This window comes from Acomys russatus, chromosome 27 (genome assembly GCF_903995435.1).
Source record: "Acomys russatus chromosome 27, mAcoRus1.1, whole genome shotgun sequence".
In the NCBI taxonomy this organism is placed as follows: domain Eukaryota; kingdom Metazoa; phylum Chordata; class Mammalia; order Rodentia; family Muridae; genus Acomys; species Acomys russatus.
The window spans coordinates 56,684,638-56,703,863 of record NC_067163.1 but is presented as its reverse complement, the minus strand read 5'-3'; the positions used below and the strand labels follow the sequence as shown (position 1 = coordinate 56,703,863).

The 19,226-nt window shown below is 57.5% G+C and overlaps 3 protein-coding genes across 5 annotated transcripts; 2 read left to right on the top strand and 1 right to left on the bottom strand.

Annotated features, from left to right (window-relative positions):
* On the top strand, positions 1–2,872 carry Uba52 (ubiquitin A-52 residue ribosomal protein fusion product 1). 2 transcript variants are annotated; one of them, XM_051169777.1, is made up of 4 exons: positions 1–155; positions 1,153–1,266; positions 1,362–1,448; positions 2,607–2,872. In XM_051169777.1, the coding sequence occupies exons 2-4, from the start codon at positions 1,164–1,166 to the stop codon at positions 2,801–2,803; spliced, it is 387 nt and encodes a 128-aa protein (XP_051025734.1). In that variant the 5' UTR covers positions 1–155; positions 1,153–1,163; the 3' UTR covers positions 2,804–2,872. The 2 variants fall into 2 exon arrangements, with proteins under 2 accessions (XP_051025734.1, XP_051025733.1); XM_051169776.1 differs by having other exon boundaries at positions 118–155; positions 1,156–1,266.
* Positions 2,873–4,541: 1,669 nt separating this feature from the next.
* Positions 4,542–7,034, top strand: Rex1bd (required for excision 1-B domain containing). The gene is made up of 5 exons (XM_051169824.1): positions 4,542–4,595; positions 4,678–4,760; positions 5,365–5,560; positions 6,251–6,330; positions 6,821–7,034. The coding sequence occupies exons 1-5, from the start codon at positions 4,542–4,544 to the stop codon at positions 6,891–6,893; spliced, it is 486 nt and encodes a 161-aa protein (XP_051025781.1). The 3' UTR covers positions 6,894–7,034.
* A 365-nt stretch (positions 7,035–7,399) lies between these two features.
* Positions 7,400–19,226, bottom strand: Crlf1 (cytokine receptor like factor 1). Of its 2 annotated transcripts, none has more exons than XM_051169841.1 (9): positions 18,967–19,226; positions 12,908–13,189; positions 12,584–12,713; positions 12,278–12,447; positions 10,332–10,489; positions 10,095–10,263; positions 7,869–8,056; positions 7,724–7,771; positions 7,400–7,518 (listed from the first exon to the last, which is right to left on the bottom strand). In XM_051169841.1, exons 1-9 carry the CDS (start codon positions 19,088–19,090, stop codon positions 7,498–7,500), a joined length of 1,290 nt encoding a protein of 429 aa, XP_051025798.1. In that variant the 5' UTR covers positions 19,091–19,226; the 3' UTR covers positions 7,400–7,497. The 2 variants fall into 2 exon arrangements, with proteins under 2 accessions (XP_051025798.1, XP_051025797.1); XM_051169840.1 differs by having other exon boundaries at positions 7,724–7,766; positions 18,967–19,090.

The window sequence follows — 19,226 nt, the reverse complement described above, 5'->3', positions numbered from 1 at the left end:
CCAACATGGCGCCCGGCGAAGCCTAGGGCGGGAACGACGTGCGGCGCGGATTGTGACGTCACGCGCAAGCGTGCTCAGAACGCAGGCGCTCTCGGCGGAGACTGGGGGTTTCCGGTTCCGCCGTCCTCTTTCTCTTCAACGAGGCGGCCGAGCGGGTCGGTGGTGGTGGCGGCGTCGCAGGCGGGCTGGGGATTCGGGGAGGGGGATGGCGGGGACGCGGCGTGGGGAACAGAGTGGCCTCGCGGAGGCCGCTGTGGCGTCGCGCAAGCTCGGCGGGACTCGGCCAGCGGGGGGGCCTGGGCGGGCACGCGGTAGCCCGGCCCGGGCCGGGAGGACGGAGAGCTCGGGCCTGGACTACAGAGCGAGGCCTGGGTCTATCAGCCGAGACGGGCTGGGTGTCGGGCCCGGGACTGGCTACGCAGGGGTCCGGGCCCAGCCCGAGCTTGGGGCGCCATGGTGGGAACCTTGGCCTGGGTTACACATGCCTTAGAAAAGTGCGTGGCGAGTGCGGGGCTGTAGGTCACAGCGACTCAAGCGTGGACTGCTGGGAAGAAAGCTGTTTGTTGTGCTATCCTTCGGTTGGAGGGCCGAGGACAGGCCCTCGCCTAGGGAGGGAGGTTTTTGGGTGACGGGGGCGGGGGGCAGTTGAGACTGTCTAGCGAAGGATGCTGAACTTCGGTCCGCATAGGGTTGGGGTTTTTTGGTGGAGGGTAGGTAGCTAAGCATCGTAGAGGCGCACGCCTTTAATCCCGGCTCTCGGGAGGCAGAGGTAGGTGTGGCTCTGAGGTCCGGGCCAGCCTGGTCTACAAAGTGAGTCCAGGACAGCCAAGTCTGTTACGCAGAGAAACCCTGTCTTGATTGTTTTTTGTTGTTTTTTTGAGACAGAGTTTCTCTGTGTAGCCTTGGCTGTCCAGGAGTCACTTTGTAGACCAGGCTGGCCTCGAACTCACAGCGATCCGCCTGTCTCTGCCTCCCGAGTGCTGGGATTAAAGGCGTGCGCCACCATCACGCCCGGCTCTTAGCAACCCTGTCTTGAAAATCCAAAAAAGAAAAAAATGTGGAGTGGAAGACCATGGTCCTTGGGTGCTAGCCTGCTTAGGCAGCTGCTCACCCAAGCAGCATGTCACTCTTGGGTCTCCTTCCTCTGTTTAGCAGACGCCAACATGCAGATCTTCGTGAAGACCCTGACGGGCAAGACCATCACTCTTGAGGTCGAGCCCAGTGATACCATCGAGAATGTCAAGGCCAAGATCCAAGACAAGGAAGGTGGGCAGGGCGGCTCGGGGCCTGGTCTTGGGAGTGGGGTGGTCCCAGCACCTACAGGGAAGAGCTGTGGCAAGCCTGGTTTCTCCTGTACACAGGCATCCCACCTGACCAGCAGAGGCTGATATTCGCCGGCAAGCAGCTGGAGGATGGCCGCACCCTGTCTGACTACAACATCCAGAAAGGTAAGGGCACCAGTGTCCTTAAGGGAAGGGCTTGACTGCCAATGTGGGTTGCGGCTGGTGATGGTTCATTTACTTGCCAGTGGCATGTCTTGTCCCTTAACTAATTTATTTACCATGGGTATATGTGGAAGTCAGACTTTATGGAGTCAGTTCCCTTTTAGTCTCTGTTTTTTCCCTTTTCAAGACAGGGTTTCTCTGTGTAGCCTTAGCTGTCCTGGACTTGCTTTATGGAGCAGGCTGGCCTTAAATTCACAGTGATCACCTGCCTCTGCCTCCCGAGTGCTGGGATTAAAGGCGTGCGCCACCACCGCCCGGGTCTCTCTGTCTTTTGAGACTGAGCATCTCTTGTAGTCCTGGCTGTCCTGGCCTTCGTTTATAGACGAGGGTGGCCTCAGCTCACAGATCTGCCTCCCAAGTGCTGGGATTAAAGGTGTGCACTGCCATACCCTGCTCTCCTTTCTAGTCTTCAGGGGCTGAACCCAGGTCACCAGACCCGTCTGTGTGCCTTTACTTGGCAAGCCGCTAGTTCTGGGGTTTTGTTTGTGTTTAAGTCTAAGTCTGGAATTCTTTGTAGTCCATGTTGCCCTCAAACCTACAGTGTTCCCCTCAGAGCTAGGTTTACAGGTGTGAGCCATATAATTTCAGGCTGTCCTGAAACTCACTATGTAGACCAGGCTAGTCTTAGTCTCATCCTCTCCCGAGTGCTGGGATCAAAGGCATGTGACACCGCCATCTGGCATTTTTTTCATTCTGAGATAGGAAGGTTTCACTACATAGATTAAAGGAATGTTTGAGCGTGCTTGGTTGCTAGTTCCCCCTTTAAGTGTGGAGGGGGGATCTCATTAACTGGCTGAAGCAGTCTGCCTGCCCAGCACTGGGGGGTGGGGCTGCACTTGCATGCTTGCTGTGCTCTGATATCGGATGAGGGGCTGGCCTCTTCTAGGCATGCTTCTTGGGTTGTTTGACTTGTGCTTGCACAGGACCCCAACATTCTAGGTGCCTCACAGGTGCCTGCCGTCACGGCTCCATGCTCTCCACCCTCACTAGAGTCTTTACTGCCTGGCCTCTGTGAGGAAGCCTCTTTAGCGTGTGCTCCTTGGGGTTCTTTGGGCAGCCCACCTCACTTGGCCAGGGCTCACCTTCTGTCGTCCTTGCCAGAGTCCACCTTGCACCTGGTGCTGCGCCTGCGTGGTGGCATCATCGAGCCGTCCCTTCGTCAGCTGGCCCAGAAGTACAACTGTGACAAGATGATCTGCCGCAAGTGCTACGCACGTCTGCACCCCCGTGCAGTCAACTGCCGCAAGAAGAAGTGCGGCCACACCAACAACCTGCGCCCCAAGAAGAAGGTCAAATAAAGCTGGGGCCGTACCTAACCTGTGACCCTGGGACCGAATAAAGTCCCCTTCCATCGACTGGAGCAGTAACTGGTGTCCAGAGTGGCTGTTCTGTTCAGGGATGGGCGAGGAGGGGTGGTGCTCCCTGGGAGGAGGGATGTAACCGTGGCAACCCTGGGACTTGACCTCCATGTGCTTCTGCCACACCCAGCTTGGGTCTCTGCCTACACTTCTGAATTGCGGACAAACACTGGTGTTGGCCTGGAGGTTGAACCAGTGAGGTAAAACTTAAAGCCATTCAAACCCATGCAAAGGCAGAGTCCACAGGACTGCTACAGGGAGGGCCCCGTTCCCATGGCCTCACTCTGGCCCACCATGCCTGTGAGATGTGTGTGGGCCAGTTTCAGGTCTGTAGAGGTGTCTAACTCAGTACTCCGTATGCTGGTTAACATATGCAGGTCAGCTCGCCAAGCCTGTAGATAGATCAACCTTCCCCTCTTCAGAGCCCACGCTGCACTACACACTGTGTGAGGCCATCTTGTGTATCAGGCTCTGCTTTAAGGGGCCTGGGGAGTCCATTGCCCCATCCCTGTTACAGCTTCCCAATCCACCTTGTCGTCTGCAGGGTTCTGTGGGTTGAACCCTGTTGGCAGCAGCCTGCATGTGTGCTTCCACCAGCGCCCAGGCTTTGACCTCAGGGTCTACAACAGTTCAAAGTGACCCCTGCTGTATTTGGGGATTTCTATTTTGGATCTCCCAGAGATAAGCCTGCCTCTGCCTCCCCAGTGTTGGGATTAAAAGTGCACCCCACTGCCAGACACCCCATCTGTATTTCAAAGGTTTATCTGAATTTTTGTGTTTTGGTTTCTCTGTGTAGCCTTGACTATCCTCAACTTGCTTTGTAAGCTAGGCTAGCCTCGAACTCACAAGAGATCCTGTTATATTTAATAAAGATATAAAGTGGTAAGATATAGGAAGGTATAAGGTACCAGATATTATATTACAGAGTTTATTGAATAAGCATAGGGTGGGGGAGAAGGAAAAGGGGGACAGGGTAACCCAAAGAGAAAGGGGGTAGAGGGGTAAGAGACAAGGAGGCTCTGTCCTTTTACATGGCAGGGAAGCAATGGCTGAAACAATCCTAACAACCACCTGTCTGCTGGGATTAAAGGCCTGTACCACCACGCCAGGCCTCAGAATGAGTTTTTTGTTTTTTCGAGACAGTTTCTCTGTGTAGCCTTGGCTGTCCAAGACTTCGTTTGTAAACCAGGCTAGCCTCCAACTCAGCAATCCTCGTTCCTCTGCCTCGGGAGTGCTGGGATAAAGGCTTGCGCCACCACGCCCAACTCATCCGAATGGTTTTGTGAGCACCACACAAGATCAAAAGAGGGCATTGGGTCTCCCGGGAGTAACAGGTGTGCTTGGCTATATGCGAACCACCAGTCCTGCAACAGCAGCCGGTACTCAGCCACTATGATGCTGGTCTAGTCCCCCGGCTACATTTCACTTACGTCACCCGTGCAGAAGTTGTTTAGGTTAACGCCTGTGACCTTAACTGCGATTGTGACCTTATTCGGTCGCCGCGTGCCTGGAGGATCAGGCGGGTGCACACCGAGTCCAGGAACTAACCGGATAGTCCGTTCCTATAGGGCTAGAGGTCAAAGTCGGGCAGGTGCGCGCGGGGGGGCGGGCGGGCGCGGACCTCCCGGCCAGCAGGGTGCGCCGCAGCCGTTCCCAAGCGCCGTGGGACAGCGCAGTCATGCTCACCGCCGCGGCGGAGGTGCCGGCTGCTGCGGAGCCGGCGTGGACCTGGGTGAGCCCGGGTGCGAGAGGGCTGGGCTCGGGGCGGCAGGGTGGGTTCGGGGCTCCGGCTTCATGGCCCCACACCCCCATAGAGAGGCGCCCCGATCTCCACGCTGGTGCGGAGGATCCAGCAGCTGCAGAATGACCGCGCGCAGGCCTTCCGCCGCCTGGACCAGTGAGTCGGCTGCGCTGGAGGCGGGGGCGGAGCCTGGGAGAACTCGCTGAGTGGGACCTGCGGTGGCCCGCTAGGGACCCGGGTGATGGGGGCGGCGGGGGGCGAGACTGTGAGGACCAAGTTGGCTGACCAGCGTGGCTGCGAGGACTCAGGTTGCGGACGTGGTTGGTGGGGAAGGCTTGGGGAGGTCTGATCCCGGGAGCAGGGCGTACTCGGAGGCGTGGTCTAGGAGGGCGGGACCAAGCCCTGGGTGGGTGACACTGAAACTTGTCCTGAGGAGCGAGTCCACCGGGAGGAATTGAGTGGAGCTGGGGTTGCGGTGGGCAGAAGTAGGGTAGAGCAGAACGTGTTAGTGGGCTTGGCATGTGAGGAGGGAGAGCGTGCTGGGGGAAATGGTCCTGAGGGGGCGTGGCCCGCGGCCCCAGCCCTTTTCTCGGAGTGCAGAAATAGGCTAGCTCTAGGGTCTGTCATGACGGCAGCAGGTCCTCCCAGTCTGTGAGGTTCAGGTTTGGCTCCCTGAGTGGGGTGCACCTTCCAGGTGGCTGGAGCTGCGAGTGTAGTCTGCGACCCGGGTGTGGTTCAGCATCCTTCCCGCCCACTGCAGAGCTCACCGCCACTACCTGCTCAGTGATGACTTCCCTCGTTACCGGAGTGAGGTGCACGAGGTAACCCAGGCCTTCGCCGCTGCCTCGAGGGAGGTACTGGCGGTGGAAGAGGAACTGGCGGGGCCTCGCGAGCAGCCGGTGCTCGCCCGCCACGTGCGCAGCCTGCAGGAGCTGGAACAGACGCGCTTGGCCACGGTAAAGACCACCACCTCTCTCCTTCAGAGCGGGGCGTGGGCCACAACCCATTCCAGGCCACTCCGATCCACTACTCTTTTTGTCATCCACCTCCACCCATCTGGGCCCCCTCCTGCTGCGCCTGGTCGGCCTACATTCTCCTCCCCACCCCCCACTCCACAGATTTTGCTGATTACACCATCCCCACCGTGCAGCGATCTCAAGAGCCCCAGGGCTTAACACCAAACGCCCACTGTGGCTATTCAGGTCCGTCTCCAACACTGGGTTTTCACTGTCTGGACCCACAAGCTACTACTTGCACAAATACCCTCAGAGGCTTACGAGATCCCAAGGCTGTTACCTACCCCGACCTTACCCTGTGGGAGGGAAGGGGCTCGCCCACCGAGAGCCACGCCCACATGGTTCTTTGGTCCACAATTCATAGTGCAGAATCCCAAACTCTGCCTTGAGTCCCAGATTTATTTCCATCCTGGAGTTACAACCCCTTACCCACCACTGGCCTGAAGCCCCACACCTGCCACCGTCCCATGACTTTTCCAAGCTACGACCATATTCTGTACTCCGCTCCCACGGAAGAGCCCCTAAAAGCAAGCCATCTCCTCCCTTCCACTCAAGCCTCGGCGCTCCTAGGCTCTGCCTTCCCCTGTCAGTGTGGCAGTCACCTACTGTGACTCCTATTTCTTCCTCCAGGTGGCGCTGCTGCAGGTGATGAGGACGCCAGGAGCGTCTGAACAGGAGGACCCTGACAAGTCGCGCCAGCTGAAAATGAAGTGAGCCCTGTAGGCCCCTTGGCCTGACACCTTAAGTTGGCACCTTGCAGCCATGGTCAGCCCATCGCTGACCCAGAGAGGGTGCTCTGACCTGCACGCTAGTGTCCCCAGATGCATCCTTCCCAGGACATGCACACCGTGTCGCCTACGGTTTCCACTGCTTTCAGGAGTTTGAACAAGGCAACATTCACACTTGCCTCCCCTGTGTGAACCCCTCGTTCCAATGCAGGTCTCCAGGCATAGGCAGGCACGCGCGAACATCCCGGCTTCTTGGTGGCATGCGCCCCTCCCCCTACCGTGGCCCTTCCCATGAGCCCACTGTGACCCACGGAGCCACCCCGCCTCCTGGGCATGCTCCCAGGCTAGGCTTGAGGTTTGGCGGCAGGCAGGAGGGCCCAGGGCTTGCTATAGCCCCCCTCCCCACTAGCTGTGCAGCTCGGCTAATTCACCCCATCTGGGTTTTATTTATAGTTTCCATCCGCTCTTGTAGGGTAATTAAAACCATGGAAGCGATCAGCGAGGTTCTGCAGGAACTCAGGTTTGATGCCGAATCTGCCGAGTGAGGGCGGCTCCCCAGGGACCAGAGGAAGATGGGAAAAGAGGCCCATGGCATCCAGCCCAGCCCTGACCGCCAGCTGGCTGAGGTCGTGCCCCGCCGGGCTGCCCTCCAATGCGCCTCACGCAATAAAGAATTCTCCCTCTGCTGTTTTCCCATCAGCTCTGTATCTTGGGGTGCGGGATGAGGCGATCCTAGGGAGGGGCCTCCCCAGGGGAACAGGTAGAGCAGGTGGAAGATTTCACACACCCCCGGGGGAGAGTTCAGGACAGGTCCTGTAGTGTCCCGGAAAGCAGGAGTGAAGTTTGGAGGTGGGGTTTGATCTCTCAGACCACACAGGCCACAAACACAGCATCAGAGGCCCTGAACAACTCATTTATTTAAAAAGACTCTTGGAGGGCCCTGGGTAACCAGGGTCATTACTCCAACCCTACCCACAGTGGACTACACCCAAGGTTGACCATCATGTGGACCAAAGTTGTGCCTGTGGGAGTTCAGTGCGCCTGCCCCAGTCCCTGGTGATATTTCTTTGGTGCCCCGAAATGACAGTACAGAGGGCTCAAGTTGTCGGTGAGCATCAAGTCTGCATGCGGCAGGAGGATGGCCTGTTCTTAGAGTTTATCCGGCAGGACCTGAAGACAGAAAACAGGCCGCAATAAGCTTGAAGCCTGGGAATCCTGACCTGACTCTCAGCATCTTGGTAATCATGCAGTAAAACCTGAGGTGTGCTATACAGTAGACGGTCGACTAAGAGGAGAGCGCCCCTTTGAGCAACACAGGGCAGGAAGAAGCCCTCATCCAGACTGCCCCAGCCCCCACCCACCAGGACCCCCTTACCTCTCGCCGCGCCCCTTCTGCCCGGGGACAGGATGCCCTCGTCCTGTGCTTGGAAAGAAGGGCGCCGTGTTGTGGAGGCTGCACATCCGGGTCCCTCCCCTCCTCAGCTACCATACCCCCACGCAAGCCTCCCCCACTTTCCTACCTGGTTTCGGGTCTTGTGTGACTTCTGCATCCAAGCACGCCACTGGTCGTACAGGCGGAAGCTAAGGTTTGAGCAGTACGCGTGCTTCTTGAGCCAGCCGAGAAACTGCTTGAGCTCGCGCCGCACCGGGCCCGAGCTGGGCTCGCCGCCCCGCGGCTCGCACACCCCGCCGCCCGGGCCCGGGCGCTCTAAAGAGAGTGGAGCAGCAGTGTCGGGGCGCGGTCGGCAGGGGGCGCGCGCGGGATCCCGGCCTCCCATACCAGACGGGGGAAGTCGGGAAGGGTTGTCAGGTGTGGACTCGGGTGTCACCCAGCAGGATGGAGATGCCACAGCGATGGAGACCCGGCAAGGAGGACCAAGTTAGTGGGAGGCAAAACCGAGTATTCGGTCGAAAAGGAGAAAGAAAAAAAGGAAAAGGAAACGATGGAGACTTAAGTGGGTCCAGACTAGAGGCGCCAGAGACACGACAAAACAACGGACAAGCTGAGACAAAGACCGAGAAAGCAGCGACTGTACCCCCCAGTCTCTGGGAGGAAGAGCCCCTCCTCCAAGCTGGGTGGCACAAGCCTGTCGTCCCAGCATTTGGTAGGCTGAGACAAGATTGCTGCAAATTTAAAGCCAGCTTGGATTACCTGTGACTATCCAAAAAAGGGGGTGAGATGGCTCAGTGGGTAACTGCGCTTGCTGCCAGCCCTGGTCCCACACGGTGGGAAGGGTCTACTCACAAAAGTTCTCTGACCTTCAAGTGTATGATGTGACACGCATGCTCAGGAAGGCACGCACATCGTTAAAAAAAAAAAGGCAAATTTAAAAGTTCTTCAATTATATTAAAGTGTAAGAAAAAAAAAAAAAGAGGGCTCTGAGAAAGTGGATGACAGAAATGGAGGTCGACAGACAGCAAGCACAGCCCAAGGGGCGGATCCCCAAGATAAGCCCGAGAGAATGGTGGGGTGTGACATGGCGTAGGCTGGGAGGGCCAGGTGGGAGCCCAGCCCCTGGGTCCAACCCCCAGCCGCAGCCATCCCCCAGCAGGCCAGCGGATAAGGACATCGGCCTCACGTCATAAATAAAACTGGGGACTCGCTGACAGGCCCTGGCACAGCCTCGGCCCCCACAGCCCCTGCTTGCCTCCCCACCCCCCCATCCCCAGCCTCCCGGGCGGACGCAGCCGCCTCCTGGCTCCCGCGCAAGAATCGCAGGTGCTGGGCACGAGCAAGGGCCAAAGCTCCAAGGCTCTGGCCCCTCCCAGCTGTGTTCACTCCCGCCCAGCCCAGAACCTGGAGGGGCCCGGATGGGGGCTGGAGAGCTTCCTGGAGCTGGTCCTGACACTCTCTTCTTCCAGGACTCTCTCTGGGCCTCAGTTTCCCCCTTAATTCATCATCACCAAACTGAACCTCTGTGTCTTGTGAGTTTCAGAGTTTCAGTGTCCTCATGGGAGAAAGAGCAATCTCTCTATCTTGGGGGACCTATGGAAGGTGTAGGGGGATGGGAGCCCTCTCCTGCAGTGTGTGCAAATACAGACACCATTCTTGGACCTTGCTGCACAACCCTGACAGATGGGGAAACTGGGGCCAGGCATTTCAAGCCATGTGTTTCATGTGTCCATGGCCTCAGAACGTCAACTTCAGGCCTGGGACCCAGAGAAGAGAAATAGGGCTCATGCCTGGTTTCTGAGCACTCAGGTGGCTGAGGCAGGAGGATTCCAAATAGTAAGGCAGCAGGGCTAGCTTAAGTTAAGGGTTGGAGGGGTGGCCCAGCAGTGGGGACACGGACACACACACACAGAGACACAAACACACACACACACACACACACACACACGGCAGGCACAAGGCTGTTAGTTGGATAAAAGGCGCTATGTGATAATTGGCTGTAATGTTCTATTTTATATATAAATAGCATTTCTAGAGAGTCTAAGATATTTGGGTAAAAACAGCCCGTTTTCGGTTCTCTTCCAACAGATCACACTGTTGTCCTCCACCCCTCACCAAATGACAGGCTAGAAGTGTGACGTAGCTAGTCTTATCAGTGTGGTGGTGGCCGCTTTTCATCCCATCACCGTTTGGAAGTGGAGATAGGAGGATCAGGAGTTCGAGGTCAGCCTTGACTACACAGTGAGTTCAAGGCCAGCCTGCGCTACCTGAAGACCCCGGTCTCAAAAATGGGGAAAAAAGGAGACAGGATTATAGCTCCCACGGAGCCGGCCAGCCCTGGAGAGGTGCTCACCACTTCGAGGGGTGGAGGCAGCGGTGGGGTGGCTCCACTCGCTCCAGATTCCCGCTTTTTTCGACCCATAGATCCCGAATGGGTTACAACGCACTTGGACGAAGTATACGGTGCCGGGCTTCAGGCCCGCAAGGCGGCAGGAGGTCTGGTTGCTGACGTCATCCACCACCTGCACAGTGAGGGAGGAGTCAGATGCGGGGGGCGGGGCCAGGGGCGGGTCCGGGGCGGGACGGGCACCTTCCAGTCCACGCTGTCCTCCACGCGGTAGCGGATCTGGTACTTGGCTTGGAAGAGGAAATCCTTGAGAGCGGGTGGCGAGACCCAGCGCACACTCAGCTGGTCCTCCAGGCCCCCAACGCGGCTCACGTGCACGTCAGGTGGGGGGTCCGTGGTCACTGGGGGTGGAGCAAGCCAGGTCACTGGAGATGGGTTTTTTTGTTGTTTTTGAGACAAGGTCTGTCTGCAGCCCTGGCTGGCTTGGACCTCAGAGATCCTTCCGTCTCTGCCTCCTCCCCTGATGCTCAGATTAAAGGCGTGCAACAGAGTGCTCAGCCCTTAAACTGAGGACTGTCTAGGCACAGATCTCCCAGTGGTGCGGTCTAGGCTGCAGTGGCTTCTGGGACAGCCACACACACCCCTACCGTCTGCTCACCCAGGCCTGATATTTCAGAGACAGCCAGCAATAGTTACTGTGAACTGATGTCACCATTACTATCTCTGATGAAAGGCACACGATCCTATTCTCAGTGGGATAGAGCAGCAAGCCTGTCCAGTTGGGCTGGAGCTTAGCTGTAGAGGTCTCAGTAAACAGGAATGAGGCTCACCCAGCACCTGTGAGTATCACCCAGCACCTGTATCACCCAGCACCTGTGAGCATCACCCTGCAGCTGCGACTAGCACCCATGAGACTTACCCTGCACCTGTGGGCATCACCTAGCACCTGTGAGACTTACTCTGCACCTGTGAGCATCACTCTGCACCTGTGACTAGCACCTGTGACTAGCACCTATGAGACTTACCCTGCGCCTGTGAGCATCACCTAGCACCTGTGAGCATCACCCTGTACCTGTGAGCATCAACTAGCACCTGTGAGACTTACCCTGCACCTGTGAGCATCACCCTGTACCTGTGAGCATCACCTAGCACCTGTGAGACTTACCCTGCACCTGTGAGCATCACCCTGTACCTGTGAGCATCACCTAGCACCTGTGAGACTTACCCTGCACCTGTGAGCATCACCCTGTACCTGTGGGCGTCACCTAGCACCTGTGAGACTTATCGTGCACCTGAGAGCATCACCCTGCACTGTGACTAGCACCTAGCACTTGTAAGACTTACCCTGCACCTGTGACAATGACCCAGCACCTATGAGGCCCTGAGTTCTGGTATCAAGTCACAAGATGACTGCTAAGGCTACTGTCTGTGATTTGAGCCAGGGTCTCACTATGAAGCTCCGGCTGGCTTCAATAATTGAGATCTTCCTGCCTAGGCCTCCTGAGTGCCAGGATGACAAGTTTTACTATATTTCACCCCACCCTGGGGTACTATTTGGCTCCAATCCTATGTCTCCCCCTCCCATACCCACCTCTGTTGCCCTTTACGAAAAGTCTACATGGAGCAGCTGTACCAGCCACAGGGCACAGCCCAGGGTTAGAGGGCACTTTAGGATGCCAGGAAGACATGAGTGCTTTGGGGTGTGGGAACAAGCCAGGGGCACCCAGGAACCCTTTTGGGCGACCACAGAAAGAGTACAAGCCGAGCTCTCCCTGGAGTCCTCAGTGAGGCATTAAAAGGGTTAAATGGCCCAGGCTGCTCTGGGCTGGGAACACCCTAATTAGATTAGGCCCAATTCTGCTCAGGGATCATCCACTTCCTGCCTCCCAACCATTGCCCCCCCCCCCAGCTCCAGGCCTCGGCTTCCTGGGGCGCCTCCTGACCTGGGCGCCCTCTCCTCTATCCCCCAGGACTCCCTCCTGAACACCTGGGCTGCTGGCTGAGGGAGGGGATCAGGCCAGGTGTTTTCTGCCAAGAGGGCAGGGGATCTTGTCTTTGCATCCAGCTGTGGACACCACAACCCTGCAGTCACCATGGCTGGGGGTCAGGCCCCTAGATACACCAGTAAAGCTCAGGGGAGGCCCCTATTGGACCCAGGGCAGAGAACCAGGTAGACACTGGGGACTCACCCACGTCCAGGACATCCAGGGTGAGCACATCAGATCTTGCTGAGCCCAGGCGGTTGGTGGCTTCCACCCAGATCTCATAGGGAGTGAAGAGGGCCAGGTCTTTGGGGATATGGCAGGAGTGGGGACCCACAGTGTGGTATTCTTCACACGTGTTGTCCTGGCCATACCACCTGTGGGGACAGGAGAGTCCCTTCTGAGTCCTTACACCTGGTTATTGCAGTCCCGGGGTTCAACAGGAACATATCCGATCAGAGAAGACAAGCATCTGCCTGAAGTCACACAGCGAGGCCAGGACCAGGCACTGACCTCAGCTTATACTTGAGGGAGTAGTTGGTGTGCAGGAAGGTCTCCCCATGTGCACCCGGTGTCCAGCGGCAAGTGAGGTCCTTCATGTTCCGGGACCAGCAGCTGATGTTGAAGGGTTTCTCGGGGGGCACTACAAGGTGACAGCGGTTTTCTGAAGCAGCTGCGTACCCGTGGGAGAGTGCAGTGACAGCTGTCCCAGAGCAGCAGTCCTGGGCATGACCACACCTGCATGCAAGCTTGGCTCCATCCCAGCCTGCCTATGGCTCTGCCCCACGACACTGCTCCCCACTGATCTATCTCTAGGTGTCCTGGGCCCCCACTTACAGCCAACGTAGAGGCAGGAGCCAGCCAGAATGCTGCCGTCCCGGGCGTGACACACCAGATTGTCCCCCGACTGCTGCCGGGATCCGTTGAGGTTGGCTAGGGCCAGGGCCAGCGTGGAGGTGTTAAGTAGGTGGGACAGCTCCGAGGGCAGGCGGCGACCATTGAGGGTCCAGTAGAGACCCTCAGCGGTGGCCCCAGGTGTGTCCCCGTGTATAGAGCACGTGGCTTGCAGGGAGGAGCCGACAAGAAGAGTGGGGTCCTGGGGGCTGATGACAGCAGTGTCTAGAGTCAAAGAGGGGACACTTGTCAGGGGGATGGGCCCACCTTGAGTCCCTCACCCTGTCCCAGGGGCCAGGAAGTCTAAAGTACTGAATTTCACCCATCTTACAGATAAAGAGACAGAAGCCACGAGGCAGCTGCAGCTGAGGCTACAAAATCAAGGCCACAGCCAGGAGAGGTGCCACACACGACCATCACCTCAGCACTTAGAGGTTGAGACAGGAGAATCCGAAGTTCATGATAACCCTAGGGTACATAGTGGGCTTGTGCCAAGCTACAGCCACAAGAGACCCTATCTTAAAAATCAGTCCATAAAAAATAAATAAATTGCATATGAGTGCTTTATCTGCAGAAGAGGGCATCAGATTACATTATAGACGGTTGTGAGCCACTATGTGGTTGCTGGGAATTGAACTCAGGACCTCTGGAAGAGCAGGTGGCACTCTTAACCACTGAGCCATCTCTCCAGCCCCCCCATAAAAATAAATAAATAATTCAGTCCATCAGGCCAGGCAGTGGTGGTGCACGCCTTTAATCCCAGCAGACAGGAGACAGAAGCAGGCGGATCTCTGTGAGTTCGAGCCCAGCCTGGTCTGCAGAGCGAGTCTAGGACAGCCAAGGCTACACTGAGAAACCTTGTCTCGAAAAAGCAAAAACAAACAAACAAAAAAATCCATCAAAGCTGGGCATAGTGGCCCACCTCAGGAGGCAGAGGCAGGCAGATCTCTGTGAGTTGGGAGGCCAGCCTGGTCTACAAAGTGAGTTCAGGACAGCCAAGGCTACACTGAGAAGAAACCCTGTCTCAAACAACTAAAAAACAAAACAAAACAAACAAAACCAGTCCATCAATCAATCAGGGTACATAAAAGTGAGTCTCGACGTTACAATGACTGTGGATGGAGAGAACCAAGTTGCACAAGGTGTTGTTGGACGTTTATGTGCTGTGACACACACACGTACAAACACTAGCACAAAACACATCCTGTCATTCTGGAGGGAGAACAGAGTCTCACTGTGTACCTTTGGCTGTCCTGGGATCCACAGACATCTGTGTGCCTCTGCCACGGCTAGAAGTATGCACTTCTGCTGGGTGGTGACGAATCACACCTGTAATCCCAGCACTGGGGAGACAGATGGAGGCAGACCCCTGAGTTCAAGGCCTGCCTGGTCTACAGAGCAAGTGTAGGACAAAGAAAACCCTGCCTCGAAAAAACAAAAACAAAAAAGAAGTGTACATCCATCCCCCATCAAAACTAAATTTAAAAATTTAAAACGTCAGTCATAAATGCCTGCTCAGATCTGTTACTGCGTTCTGGCTCCCTGTGTGTGTGTGCACACCACATGTGGAGGTCAGCTGGCTGGGAGCAGCTCTCCCATCCTACTACAGCGTCCCAGGAATGGAGGTTAGGATTGAAGGCAAGTGTCCTCAGTCACTGAGGGGTCCCACCAGCCCATAAAAGTTTTTGCGCCGCCGGGCGTGGTGGCGCACGCCTTTAATCCCAGCACTCGGGAGGCAGAGGCGGGCGGATCGCTGTGAGTTCGAGGCCAGCCTGGTCTACAAAGTGAGTCCAGGATGGCCAAGGCTACACAGAGAAACCCTGTCTCGAAAAACAAAACAAAAAAGTTTTTGCTCCTAGCCAGACCCTGGTGGTGCACCCCTTTAGTCCCAGCAGGCAGGAGACAGAGGCAGGCGGATCTCTGTGAGTTCGAGCCCAGCCTGGTCTGCAGAGTGAGTCCAGGACAGCCAAGGCTACATAAAACTCTGTCTCGAAAGATCAAAAAGCATTATTTTTCTCTTCTTTTTCCTTTCTTTATTTTTAAATATTTATTTTCCTGCCTCTGCTTCCCAAGTGCTGCTGAGCCCCGGTGTCTTTTTTTCTTTTTCTTTTTTCTAGGCAGAGTCTCACTATGCAGACCAGACTGTCTTGAAACTTGCCATCCTCCTGCCTCAGCCTCTGGAGTTCTGAGGTCATACCTGAACCACCAACCATGGCCTGGCTTTACCAACTCTTCCTCCCCAGTTCTTGGTGGGTCCTGGTGGGGTCCTTTCTCTTATACCCTGGCCCTCATGTTTGTGTTTTGGGGGAAGGGGCCATGTCTAGAGGGGGCCATATCTAGAGTGTACATCACTCCAGGAGACCAAGGTAGGGGGAGTCACAAACGTGAGGCCAGCCTGTGCTGCCTGTGACACGGTGACACCCTGTCTCCCAGGAGGAGAGAGGCACCCTGCTGGGTGAACCTTGAAAGCTGACAGCCTGGAGGACCCAGCCCCATTTCCCCTCCAGACCCCGCCCAGGTCCCGGCCATCCTGGTGCCAGTAATGCAGGATAGCTGGAGCTATGTGGAAGTTTCACAAGGAACACTCAAGAAAGCAGGAAGCCAGGCTGCCCTGGCCTTCAAATGTCCCCCGTCTGTCTGGGGACCTAACTCCATTCACCTCTCTAGGGCTTCTTTTTCACCCAGGGCAGGAAAATTCAAGCCTCATTCACTTATCCAGAGTCCATACTATGCCAGGAACTGAGGTCACCATAGCAATACAGACACAGCAAACACATTAGCCCTTCCTAGGTGTGGTGGCTCACACCTTCAGCCTCGGCACTTGAGAGGCAGAGGCAGACAGATCTCTGAGTTCGAGGCTAGTCTATCTGGTCTACAGAGTGAGTTCCAGGACAGCCAGGGCTACACGCCTGACTTGAAAAACTAAAAAAATAGATAATAAAGTCACAGAAACAGAAAAGGAGGAGGGAGGAAGTAACAGGAAAGAGGAGGAAAAGGATAGGCGAAGAAGGAAGAGAAGAAGAAGAAGAAGAAGAAGAAGAAGAAGAAGAAGAAGTAGTGAGCTAAAGCTGTAGCCTTGTGTGCTTGAGGCCCTGGGAACTGAATTAGCAAGAGCCAAAGACGATGGATGAGTCATTAGCCACAGTTGGACAAGGCATGCATGTGCAAAGGTCCTGGGGCAGAAGAGAAGGAAAAGGTTGCCGGATTCCCAACCCTTAGGGAGAAAAACTGACTCCTGGGTTGGGGGGGGGGGCGCAGAAGAGATGAGCTTTGCATTGTGAAAAAGATTCCCTGAGGGGCAGGAAGAACAGAAGCTGCACCCACCCCCAGGCTCCTAAACTAAGCTGCAGGCCTGGGCTGTCCTGCATGCCCCAGATGGAGAGGGGGCACCAACAAGGGTCTGGGCCCGGCCCTGAAAGATTTCTCCCGGGCAAACTCGGCCTTGGGAGGAGGCGGGTCTTGTTGAAGCCTGCGGTGGCAGTTGCATTTGGGGCTTGGCCCAGGGCTCGGCGGCGGAGGTCTCGGCGTCCGTGCGAAGGAGCCGGAGGAGCAGGCCAGAGCGGAGGAGGCGGGGGCCAGGGGGCCGCCCCGGAGGTCTCAGGCAGCCAGCCGCCCGCTAATTCAGAATTCCTTCGGCATGAACTGGGGCGTGCCAGCGTCTCTACCCCGGCCCACCCACCGCTTCCTGCCTGGGCGCCCCTCTTAGAAGGGTGGGAGGCACTGCCCCGACCCAAGACCCCACGGTCTGCACTCCTGGGCGATGCTCACACCCCTCTGTCCCTCCCTGGCTTTTGTCTGGCCAGGGAGGGGACTTTCTGGGGGGTCCTGGCTGGGGGGGGTACTGCCCTTTACCACACCCGCCTGGCCCGGATTCACCGGCAGCTGCAGCTGCCCTTCGGGGCTTGAGGGGGGGAGGGGGGGCGCGGCGCGGGGGGCAAGGCCAAACCAGCCTGGACAGGACATCCCAAGCTTTCTCCTCAAGACTACTGGTACAGCCTTCCCTAACCCCCTACCCCCAGCAGAATTTGGGACACCTGGCACATGCCCCCCCCTTTCCTGGATCCCTCCGTGAAACAGGGAAGGCGTTCTCAGGGCTGAAGCAGGGGCCTAGCACCCTGGAACACCCAGGGATGAAGGAGTCCAGCCTCTCTCTGGGCTTTAACAAACAGTGGGCAGAGGCCACTGGGGACTGGAACGCACACATGCCAAGCTAGACGGAGCAGCAGCTGACAACAGCCCCCTAAGCCTGGAGAGGGAGACACCCCTCCTTTTTCTTCTTTCTTCCCCTTCCTCCCCCCCCCCCCCACAAAGCTGGGGCCTATACAAGCTTCGTTTCCCCCTTTCCCAATGCGGAGCCGCTGCCGTTATTAAAAAGAACACCATGTGTTTTAAAAGGGAAAAGTGTGAGATTCCCTGAAAGGCCAGCGGGAAGGTGGCCTCCATCCCAGCAGTCCCCCAGGGGTCCCCATCTCCTGTCCCGCTGGTACCTGCATACTTTTACGACCCAGCGGCTGGCTGATCAGGTGCTAAGACACACCGTAAGTACAAACAGATTGCAGAGGTGTGAGAACCTCTTATTTAATTTCTCTCCCCCGCTTAAAGCAAAAAAACACACGCGCCACCCCCACCCCGCCACCTTCGGCTGTTGCTCTGGGGCCCTTCCGGAAACAAAGCTTAGGGATATTGGTGGCATTTAAAGACTACCCAGGCCTGGCAGAGGAACCAACACCTCAGAAAGGTCCCATCACCTGCCCAGACGCCTTGGGCAAGGTGGAGTGTGGGTCCGTGTGCCCTGGGGGAGGAGGGGGAGTCTGCGGACAAACTGCATAGGCTACTTACTACCCCCGGAACAGCAGCGCAGCACGATGTTCCTGAGATGTGTGGCCTGTGTCTCCGGATGGAGTACGGAGAATAGTTGGGAAAGTCCTGCAGCGCACTCGGCCATATGCGTGCCCCGGTGTTGCCTCCCCTGTGTAATGAATGTGGGACCACGAGTGCGTGCGTGTGTGTGTGTGTGTGTGTGTGTGTGTGTGTGTCGAGGATGGAATGCGAGCGCCGCGATGGTGTGCGAATACGCATCTGGGCTGCAGCGCGCGTCGGAGGGCAGGGTGACGGGACACAAGCCAGTGGGGCTCTTTTGTGTGTCTTTGGGTGTGTCCCAGAGAGGGTCTGGATGTGGAGACCGCATCCTGGCGGGTGTGTGTGTGCGTTGGGTGATGGGGCCCAAGGCCAGGAGTTCCTCAGGGATAGTGGGGTTCTCTCGGCAGCTGATCCCCACTGGGTGCCCCTTACACAATGAAGTCTGGGCCCGCGGTGCCCGGACACGCTTGTCTCTCCTTTCCACCAAGATTTCAGTTGCTGGAGAGTCTCAACTCAGCGCAGCCTGAATGAGACCGGTTGTGAGCCTCACCAGCGGAGGAGACTTCGAGGATCCCAAAGCTTGGGGTCCGCTGCAGGGGGGAGGGGGCGGCGCCGGCCCCGCGGAGATGCAAGTCCCGGGGGACCCCCGGGCCGCATGCCAGGCGGTCTGAGCAGGAGGCCCCCCCTACCGCCCCACCCTCCCCGCGGGGCTCATCACTTCATTGGGGGAAGGGACCCACTCCGTGCCAGCACCCAACCCAATGCACCTAAACGTGCGCCCTCGGCCCAGGAGGCGTCTCTTCCGCTCTGAGATTCAAGACCAAGACGTGCGCCCCAGGCGTCCCAGCACCCTGAAGTGGGTCCCCGGACACCACTCTGTCCCTCAAAAAAAGAGCCTGGCCGGGGAGCCTCGCAAAAAGCACCCAGGTAAGAGGCCTCTGACACATAACTGGATATTTTGGGGCTGTTGGGTGGTGGCACCGTGCGCCCCGCAGGTGAGGGCGCCCCGAGGGCCGCCTTCCTTTGTTCCCGGGCCGTCCAGGTGGCGCTCGCGCCCCCTCTTCCCTCCTCCGCGGCTGCCCCCCGGGGCGCCCGATGCTGGCTTCCCTGGGGAGGTGGGGAGCGGGGCGCACGGTACTCACGAGCTCCCGATCCGCCCCGAGGCACCCCGAGGACACAGAGCAACAGAGGCGACCACAGCGAGGACAGCGGCCACGGCGGCCGCCGCGCGGATTGGGCGGCGGGGCCCGGGCGATCGGCGGGCATGGGGGTGGCGCGCAGCGGTCGGTGACTGCAACGCCGGTATGGGGCGGGGGCGACTCGGCGGGGTGCAGATTGGGGCTCGGGGCCGCCCGCACGTCGCTGGGCGCGGACAGCGAAGGCCGGAGCAAGTCTGAGCAGC